Below are 11,427 nucleotides of genomic sequence, written 5' to 3' on the forward strand. Positions count from 1 at the left end.
GTATAAAATACAAACGGACAAAATCATCGGTGTATTTGATTTCTTAACTTCTGTAATCGCAAGTGTCCGCAAGTCATAACTCATAGGTAATATAATAAAAAGGTGTGATTTAATTGTTTTCAACTTTAAAAAGATATTAATTGTATTCTATATACCTACTAGGTAGGTAGGCTAGGTGACCTATTGCTTTTTAGTTTTTGTCTCTTTACAATTACAATGTGTACTATGAATGTTTCTAATTATGTATTTTGTAGGTAGGTACCTATTAACTGTAGGCATTTTATTATTCAACCTACTACTCTTACAATAGAATACTACTATACAATATAATTTGCCTCGTAACTATTATACACTTGTCACTTATAATATATATTTATTGATTATATACCTATACATGCCTATATACCTACCTATTTACTTTATTTTCATAAATTCTTAAGACTAGATGTTAAAATGCATAATATACTAATTCATTGGTATTCTAATTAACTATAGTTAAAATTAGGTATCACAAGACCCATATTAATGATTAGAACAATATAATCCATTTTTGATGGAAGCATTTTTAGATTCTGAGTGGAACTTTGATTAATTTTATAATGATGTATTTTTTTAAAAAATTTTTTTTTGTGTCTGTGTACACGGTAAGTAGTCGAAATAATGCTTCGATTTTCAACTTCAGTATCTTGTTCGATGGGAAAGTGAATATTGTTGGTGCATTAGGGAGGTCAATTCCCAGTAATTTTCAAAAGCGCCGTGAAAAACAAAAGAAAAAATATGGAAAAACGGGAATTTTACACAAAATCAACTTTGGTTTTTGGTGTAACTTTAAAACAAATTACCGTAGATTCATGACATTTTCACTGGTTGTTTATATTTCCATTTTCTATACATGATAACATTTTCAAAATATTTTGATTTGTTTTGAATTGTTTAGGGACATTTTCAGTTTTCCGATTTTATTAGTTTTTTTTTCTATAAATATCAATAAAATTTTATTTTTTGGGTAAAAATACTTGAAAATTTAATAAAGGCTTCTACTATATTGTTACAATGACATTTGAAAAATATTAAAAATTGTCACAGTTTTTATTTAAAAGTATTTAAAGTTCAATTCTTGACAAAATACGGAAAAATTACAAAAATAAAATTATCAAATTATTTTGAGTTGAGAATTCATAAAAATTTTTTTTTTTAAATCTAAGATTTTAAAATGTAATACAAGATTGCTTATAAGATTATCTACCTTTATAAAAAAAAAATGTCTATAAGAAAGTCAAATTAAATTTTTATGAGCGTTTGAAATTCAAATGTTTACCTACAACATTGGATATTCATTCGATTTCTTATGTAGTGATTTTCTTATTTTGTTGTAATTCAAAAACGAATAATTGTAGATACATGAACATTTCACTGAATGTTTATTTTATCAATTATTATACTTGGTACAAATTTTAAAATATTTTAACTTGTTTTGAGCAGCTTATGGACAATTTCATATTTCAATATTTTTTATTTTTTTCTATGAATATCAATAAAGTTTTATCTATTGGGCCAAAAAGTGTAAAAGGTTAATGCAAAGGCTCCTGATATATTGTAACACAAGCAGTTGAAAAATATTAAATATACATAGGCACAATTTTTTTTTTTTATAAGCATTTTAAGTTCAAATTTGGACGAAATTACATATTAAAAAACCTAGAATAACTATTTTAGTTATTTTGTTGTGATTGTATTATATTATTTGTTTGGGTACTTGAAACTTCTCAAGTATACTATTATATATCTATGATAGTATCACGGTATGTTGTTGATGTATAATGCGTTGTACGTACTTAATGGATATTATGATATAATTAATTTGGAATTTATTATAGTTATATATCTTTTTAATACCATAGATATAATGTGTCTATTATGTCTATTGTGTCTTATACCTAGACTGACATACCGTCTCGGTAAGGGGGCTTCAGACATCCCCCCATCCATTAGCCGTGTTATGGTATAATTTGTGTGTAATAAAACTTAAAAGGCGAAGTACAAACCATGATATTTCTGAAAACGGTTATGAAGGAAAATGTTGTTTATTTTCAATTATTTTTAGAGGTTATTATACGGTTACGGGATGTAGTATTAGTAAAGTATAAGTTAACGGACAGGGGCGTACTCATGGGGTGTTTTCGGGTGTGCACCCTCCCATTGATAAATAGAATTTAAAATTCTTAATAAGGTGCAAACCACTGATTGTATACTTATTACATGTTAAAAAAAAATCGGACCCCTAAATTTGAAAAATTATTGGTTACGTCCCTGGTAACGGATATCATTATATCAAATTCTGATTTACTTTGTTCTGCCCCTACCCCTAGTCACTCCTGGATACGTCTCTGGCCAATATCATTGAAATTGTAAGCTTAAAATCTCCAGGTTATATTATTGTATTTTACTTAGGTATTAACTAGTAAAAAAATCAGTATTATACCTTCTTAGTAGTACCTACTTTCACTAATCAACTTTAGTTTAAAAAAATTGAATAATATAGACACGTGGTATAGACGCGTACATTAAGAAGCTTCCCAGTATTAAGTCAGTGCAATTTGAAAACTGGTTACGTGAATTTCCATCTAGGTACTATGTACCTATCAATTGGAACTCGCTATGCACTTGGTAGGTGCGAGTGTACCTAAATATCTTTCACTTTTCAAAATAATCAGGAAAAACGTAAATTTTTATGTAAAACTAGTATTTTCCAAGATTGATATTGATTTTTTTTTATGTAAAAACGAATTATCATAGATAGTATTTAGATACTAGAAGTATTCACCAAGTATTGATATTAGCTTATTCTATATATATTGAAATAATGTATCTATTGAAAATAGTTTGGGTTTCGTTGGGTCATAAAACTTGAAAATTTTATGCAAGGTTCCTTGTAAATTTATTAAAAACTAATTAAAAACATCGAAAATACATAGACATGACTCATAACTCATAATATTTCTTTATAAGCGTTTAAAGTTAGAAGATTAACACAAGGTTCCTTATATGTTTTTAATATAGATATTTAAACATATTAAAACATTTTTTTTTAACCACTTGAAAATCAAATGTTGACAAAATTCGTCAAAATCATGAAAATTTGATAATTTTTATAGCTAAGGATTTTGAAATATAATACAAGTTTCCTAATAAGTACTTCATATTGTAACCAATATATTATCTGATAAATATATAATCACTTTTTTTATAGATATTTTAAATTCAAATATGAATATGATATTTTAACAAATAATAACAATTTTAGTTAGTTTTTGTAATTTAAAAATATTATTCACTTTTACATGTCTATAATCTATAATATTATATTTTGTACACATTAACATTTTCAAATGCAATATTTTAAGCAAAAATTAATTCAACGAACATTATCAACATTTCAAATATAGGCTGACAATTGTCTTCGCTCATAATCGTTTATCATGTTCAATTTTAACACATACATTACAGTGACTAACTCAATGGTGAGGTTTACTTGATTTTGAATTAGAACAAAATAACGAAGTACATAATTTTTTGATAAGAAGATAAGAAAAACTTATAAGGAACATTGTATTACTTTTTAATTTAAGCTCTGCTCAAAATGTAAAAAACTATGTTATTATATGCCGTTCATTTAATAATTAAAAATATAAAACTACAATCTTATATTAAAGTAAAAAGATAGGACACAAAAAATTCAAAATATTATTTATATTTAATTATTAAATGCTTCACCAATTTAAATGACAATTTCATAACATATTTAATTATTAACATACTTTATTTAAAAAATAGTTATAATAAAATAAATATTTTATAAAGTATAATTTTAATCATGGAGTAAGTCTTTTAGGATCACGAGGAAACATTGATACTTTTCTTATGTTGTCTAATCCCAAGTACAACATAACAACTCTCTCTAATCCAATTCCACCACCAGCATGAGGTGGACACCCATACCGGAAAGCGTCTATATAAGCTGCAATCTTCTCAATATCTAAACAAAAATATCAATGATAAACTAAATACAATGATTATTTATTCATGGGTCACCATAATTCTAGAATTAACATACCAACTTGATGATGTTTGGCTCTTTCTATTAAGTAATCAGAATCATGTATCCTCTGAGCACCCGATAGAATTTCTTCACCTCTCATAAACATATCATAAGAATTAGAAGCAACCTATTAAAAATATAAACATTAGATAAATTACAAAAATTTAAATCGCTAGAATATAACACAAATAATTACTTTTGAGTCAGGATCTGGCATGGTGTAAAAAGGTCGTATGGCAAGAGGAAACTTATCCAAAATGTAGAAATCTGTATCATACTATGTAATAAAATTTATTTATGAGTAAAAAAAAAATTAATTAAGAAAATCATGATTATACTTTTGCTTTGACCAAACGTCCAAGTAATTTTTCATTTGGTGTTGATAAATCATCTTCATCTCCCATTTCAACTCCAGCCTCACGAAGCATATTAACAGCCGTTGGAAATTCAAGTTTTAAAGGTGGATCCAAGAATTTAAATGGTTCTACTGGATATTGTTCGCAAATTGTTTTAATTTCAGATTGATAACTATAAAATTAAATTACATTTACATGCAAATTTAAAATAATATCAAAAAATATTGATTGTTATTTTTATTTTATAGAAAATTAGGTATTTTTCGGTTATTGTGACTACCAAATTCAACAGTTGATTTGAACTCACTGCACTCGCTCTGACAAAAAAATCCCTCAATTTGCTATGATGTAAAACTACCTTGGATATGTCATAGAGTAACCTAACCCTATCTCAAGAACTACTCAAGGTGGTTTTACACACCTATCAAGTTGAGGGATGTTTTTAATTTAAATTGTCCAAGTGAGTGTCTCCGATGGATCTATACATACTATGGTTTGTAGTCGCAATAACCAAAAAGTACTGGAAATTAAAGACATGATTTAAAACTAAAACTATTAAGTACAATCTCAATTAATTTCTCTCTACATAAGTGCTTATTGAATTATTGAAAAATAAAAAAATATGAAACAATTGAATCACCTCTTTTATTCATATATATTAACCTAACTAAAAAACACTATGTATCTTGCCTTTCAAAAATGATATATTTAAATCAATTAATTTTTATTTTAATGACATTAATAAACAATGTAGTAAATAATATGTATAAATAAAAAAAATAATAATGAGCATTAGTTATTTATTTAAAACTAATAAGGTTAAATGTACAAATGTATTTACTTGTCACGTAATCCTTTAAATATGTTAGTAAAAAGTGAACCAATAACATCAACCACTTCATGATAGTGATATTTAAAAGCCATTTCTAAATCTAAGCCAACGAATTCAGTCAAATGTCTATATGTGTTACTATCTTCTGCTCTAAAAACTAAAACGTAAAAATATTAGATATTATAATATGCTGTTATAATATAATAGTTAAAAATAATAAATAATTGATGATAATGATAATAAAAGATAGTATACCTGCACCAATTGTAAATACTCTATCAAAGTCACCAGCAATTGCCATTTGTTTATACAACTGAGGTGATTGAGCAAGATATGCAGAGCCTTTGAAATATGATATTGTAAAAACATTTGCTCCACCTTCACTTGCAGCATTTATCATTTTTGGAGTATGAATTTCAACAAAACCCTAAGTAAACAGAATATTACAAAAATCTAATTGTAGTACAATAAAATATTTAGCGGTTCTATCTTCAAAAGAACAATAATAATATTTTAAATTACTCAAATATTCTGTTAGTTTAAATCACGGTTTAATATAGACCGTGGCTTAAATATAAATATTTTAAAACTGTACAAAATTCAAAATTATTAAAATGTTTTAAAAAAAAAAATAATTTTCAATGCTCTATTTTCAAATGAATGTATTACTTATAAAATGTTTATAATAATATAGTATAAAAAATAATCTTGCAACATAAAGGTTATTACAAAACCTAATAAAGTTAAAAAATATACTGTCAATTAAATTCTAGAATTTAATTTATTATTAATAAATTATTATGCAATCTGAACATTATAGCCATACAATTCTTTAACCCAAAATAAGGCCAATAAATATTAAATAATAACAGTACATTTTTAAATGAATACAATTATATATTTTATAACTAATTTACTTTTGCAGTGAGCAAATCTCGGAAAATTTTACAAACACCAGCTTCAAGGCGGAAAATAGCTTGATTTGCAGGGGTACGTAAATCAATTACTCTATTGTCTAGCCTTGTATCTTGATTGACTTTAATATTTAAACCTTGATCCTAAAAAAAATACATCATTTATTTATTAATTATATATGCGATTCCTCGACATTATCACATATTATACTTACTGTGCTAATTTGTACAGATAGTGTATTTCAAATAAAGGAAAAAAAAATTATAAATATATATTTTTACTGTTATACCATTTAATTGGATATGAAAGGTTATAGTATGAATGTATGGTAGATAATAATAAATATATAATATTTTGTTAAGAAACTATAATAGATAAGATGGTAGCCATTAGTAAAAAATGTTATAAGGTCTATATAGTGATAAAATGCATATTATTTAGATAGGTACTATAAAATACCATCACTAAGGGCAAATTATTTATAGTTTATAAATGTCAATTTAGCTAATATTTTACCTCGTCATCATCCCCTTTAACTGGCCTAGATGCATCTTCAATAAGTAAAGGAAGTTGATTAGCAGACTGACTAACAACCCACAATTCTTCAATATGTAATTCAACATCTTGTTGTGAGCACGAACCAATTTTAGAAGGTGTTCTTGTAACTTTACCTTTAATGTCTACTATAGATTCTTTGTTAATACTAAAAATCAAAATAAATAAATAATTACTATTTGTATTAAACAATCAATATTTTTTCTTCCTTACTTGGAACAAAACTTTACAAATTGTTTACTAATAGTATCAGATACTACAGCTAACACTTGGATAGACCATTGCTGCTGTCTGACAACCATAAAACATTGTTTGCCTAAAATTTAACTATGTTAATATGAGTAAAATTAATATTATTTTTTTTTGTTTCATTGCCTTTTGCACGACTAGTATGAAGTCTCCCACGTATCCAAACACTATTATCAGCTAAAATAGTCATAATGTTTTTTACATCCACAAATACTCGATCAGATACAACACTTTTTGAACTTTGGATCATTTTTAAAACTCCGTACTTTCCAACAGAGATGTCTTCACCAGATTCCTGGTCATTAGTATTTGTTTTCTATTAAAATAAATATCATGATATAAGATTCAAATTTATTTTTGGACCCAGTGAAATTTTAAAAATAACTTAGTGCATTTAAATAGAACACTCACAAAAATAAACGGTACTTTTCTGTTATCCCTACTACAGCGAGTCTCAATTCTGTTATCTCGACTACCTCGCCGATGCTGATTTAGATAAAACCGATAATAAATCATAGACATGGATATAAATATAAAAATTTAAAATACCTCCCCAATACAGCTCATATTTTATACGTACATAGACCTTTTTTATGAGCATTTGAATATATAATTTTAACGATATTGTGTATTTAGTGGTAATTTATCAAACTCAATAAGACCTTAAAGCACTAAGCAGTCACCCACCTACCACTTGCAAAAGTTATGGGGTATTTACCCAGTAGCCATACGTGTTCGGTACTACTAAGCTAGGTCTAGTCTAACGCACTGTCTCCGCTCAGAATCGTATTACGTATCCAATGATTTATCATTGAATTCAAATATAACACATACGCATTACAATGACATACTTGACAACTACTATACAGCAGAGTGGTACCCACTTGTCCAGCTTTTTAATTTATATATAAATATATATATTTAATATCTCGATGATTTTTATGGTTTATATTATAACACTACACTACTGTGATAACTGATAATAAACGTTATACTAATATAATATATTATTATATAAATAGCAATTCATGTGTATTATGTATGAAAATACTGAACTATCGGAATAGTACTATAGTAGTAGAGATAACAGAATAGAGTAGTCGCGGCATCGAGTGGTAGTAGGGATAACAGAAAAGTACCAAATAAACTATTATTTAATAATAAATCGATTACTTATATGAAAGCTAATTTTAAGAATTATTGAAAAAATAAAAGTTAATACTAATATGTTGTATACTTACATTCATTGTTTTGAATTGTTCCTTCTTAATTGCTTTAGCTGCAAGTTTTTCTTCCTTTTTTAACTGGCTTTTAGATTTTACCTGCTCCCTAATAGATAATTTAAAATTAATATTAAAAATAAATAATTAAAACTATAACAATTTTAATGTTACTGTTTCTGAAAAATAAATATAATGTATAATTGTTAGTTATCCAATTCTTAAGAATTTTAATTCCTAACTCAATATTTACAAATAAATAATTGTAAACAATATCATAATATTCAGTCGGAAACACAGGTCGCATATAGTAGGACAATCCCCCACTATATTATGTATAAAGCTATTCAACAAATACCTTAATCTATAGTTTAAATCTATAGGTACCATAGATGTGTAGTAAATAATTTACGAACAATGCGGTCATAAGTAAATATTCTAGCATTGAAAAAAATATGTGAAAAAAATTAAGTGCCCCCCCCCAAAAAAAAAAAAAAAAATCTGGCTACAGCAGTCATAAATACTTAATTATTTACGCTAAGAAGACTGGAGCTATATATAAAAATCCAAAGATAACAAATTAACCATGGTGAAAAAGATAGACTTAACAAATAATTTTATAGGAAGTCACAAGCACAATTACTAAATAACAACATTTTCAACCAGTAAAAAGTATCTTTTTCAAATGTTATACTTGAATTATTGAATTTTAATTTTAATTGTTAAATTAATGATAAAGAGTTGTAGAATATTACGAATATGAATGTATGATAGGCGATTGGAACACATCTAAAAGTAAAAATTTTAATCAAACAATTTATTACCCCTCAGACACTCCAGTAGCGCCAGTTTTTGATGTCATTTTTGAGGTTTAGACTGATCACTGATGCAATATCTAAAAGAAAATATTGTACAATACTTTATGATTACAATACTATTGTCATAAAAAGAACAAACTAGAGAATAGTAGGTAGATAAGTATAATATAATTATTTCAGGTTATAAATGAATAAATATCTTACGGTCGCAAATATAAAATGTGTTTCTTAATTCAATGAATTAACAAAATATACTCGCAAGCCTTAACATGTACTGTAACTGGATGCTAAAACCACAGTACCACACTTGCAAGGTAGAACTTCGATGTTTATGAGTTAGAAGTTATAACTTAAATCTTTAAGGATTACAGTATTAGGGTATTACTATAGTATTACACCTTTACATTTTACGCAGAATGCAATATCAAATTCAATTTTATCTTTATCAACCGTAGATAATAAAAACCATGAAGACTAGAGATAAGAAGGCCAAACTCTGCTGGCCGCCTGCACAAAAATTGGTTCCATAAAAGCATCGCACACTAATTTCTCCACCAGTCTGCGTGGCGGTCAAATCTGAGGCTGGCTCGATGTATAATTAACCCGTATTAGATAGGGACATACTCGACTTTATTACCTTTAAAAAACTATAATTAAAAAAATAAAAACCGTATTTAAATTTTAATTACACCATCGTATTCAGCGCAAATTTATCTTTAAGAATAAATTACAAAAATAGCATTAATGTTCTATATTTACGTAATAAATGTACATATAAATAGTAAAAATATTAAATAGGTAAACTGTTACGTTTACATAATTATTATTATTTACTAAAAAATAAAAATCATATTTAAATTATAATTACACCGTCGTATTCAGCGCAAATTTATCTTTAAGAATAAATAAAAAAAAAAAAAATATAAATATTCTGTATTTAGGTACGTTAAAAATTTAACTTTTAAATTAAGTATTTTAATTATATATGAAGACAAAAAATGTATTATACATTTATACTGGTGCATATTATTTTCTAGTTTTACGATACCGATTGATTACACCAAATTAAGGAAATATTGATAAAAAGTTTTAAGTTACTTCAAGCTTAAAGTAACTTTAAGCACTTAAGTTTTCGATATTTTTACGTGTTGTTTTTCATTTTTAAAATTAAATTAAAAAAGTTTTACATAAAAATAGATAAAAATGTGTCAAAATTGTTATGCCTCTGGGTGTTCAACTGCCATTTCTACAGAAAAATAATATAATCTGTTAAATGGCATTCGAATTAAAAGTATATTTAAAGCACTAAAGGCAAATAATCTTGTTATTTATACAATACTCATAATAATATCACAGAACAAGTTCTGTGATAATATCCATATTATTTGTAGGATTCTTAGCTTTTAAATAATGGGTCAGAGCGATCCAAGAAAAGATAAGGTACTTACCCAAATTGGGAGTATGTGAATTACATTTTATAGAACGTTATAATATTGAAAAATTATTATAAAATAAAGCTCCCTTATGGTAGAGTAGATAAAATAGAAAAAGGAAAAGCCTACGTTAAAAATATAAAAGCTATAGGTACTTACAACTTTATTTTATAATAATGCGCATGTGTTTTTAATGTAAAAAGAGCTAATTATAATGATACTATGACTAGCAAAGAAAAAACAAAAAAAACCAGGAAAGTGTCTAAACTGTAAATGATAATAATTATTATGTATAATAATATTATGTAAACGTAACAGATTATCTATTTTTTTTTTCGCTATTTATATGTACATTTATTACGGAAATATAGAACATTCTTAAAGATAAATTTGCGCTGAATACGATGGTGTAATTATAATTTGAATACGATTATTATTTTTTTAATTATAATTTTTTAAAGGTGATAAAGTCGAGTATGTCCCTATCTAATACGAATTAATTATACGCCAAGCCAGCCTCAGATTTGACCGCCACGCAGACTGGTGGAGAAATTAGTGTACTATGATTTACGGGACGTTTTTTGTTATAAAGTTTGGCCTCCTTATCTAGGGGCCAGTGGCGTACATTCAAATTTGCTCTGGGGGGGGAGGGGGTTCAAAAAAAATAACCAACACTAAAACCTTCTCTTTAAAACTACCCATTTTCCTAACAATCACAGGTTACAAGGGGGTCGTTGTATAATGGGTTGTATTAGACTTGAATTCAATGATAAAATATCATTGTATATAAGAAAAACGATTTTGAACGAGGACGGTTTGTCACTCTGGATATTTTATACTGTTATTAATTATTTTATTATGCAAGTTGAATTAATATTATAATATTATAATTTTTTATTCGTTTCTATGGTGATAAACAAAGCGTTAGAAATTAAAATCCCATTTTTAGC

General features: G+C 26.3%; 1 protein-coding gene across 1 annotated transcript; it reads right to left on the bottom strand.

The window, feature by feature from the left end:
• Nucleotides 1-3,734: 3,734 nt before the first annotated feature.
• On the bottom strand, nucleotides 3,735-9,470 carry Aats-asp (aspartyl-tRNA synthetase). The gene is given in 13 exon segments (NM_001160401.1): nucleotides 3,735-4,036; nucleotides 4,115-4,226; nucleotides 4,296-4,376; nucleotides 4,438-4,627; nucleotides 5,297-5,444; nucleotides 5,543-5,714; nucleotides 6,205-6,345; nucleotides 6,719-6,905; nucleotides 6,971-7,073; nucleotides 7,133-7,322; nucleotides 8,248-8,335; nucleotides 9,051-9,121; nucleotides 9,249-9,470. Coding segments are annotated over 12 exon segments (1,614 nt in total). The 5' UTR covers nucleotides 9,089-9,121; nucleotides 9,249-9,470; the 3' UTR covers nucleotides 3,735-3,872.
• Nucleotides 9,471-11,427: the final 1,957 nt, after the last annotated feature.

This window comes from Acyrthosiphon pisum, chromosome A1 (assembly GCF_005508785.2).
Source record: "Acyrthosiphon pisum isolate AL4f chromosome A1, pea_aphid_22Mar2018_4r6ur, whole genome shotgun sequence".
Lineage (NCBI taxonomy): Eukaryota > Metazoa > Arthropoda > Insecta > Hemiptera > Aphididae > Acyrthosiphon > Acyrthosiphon pisum.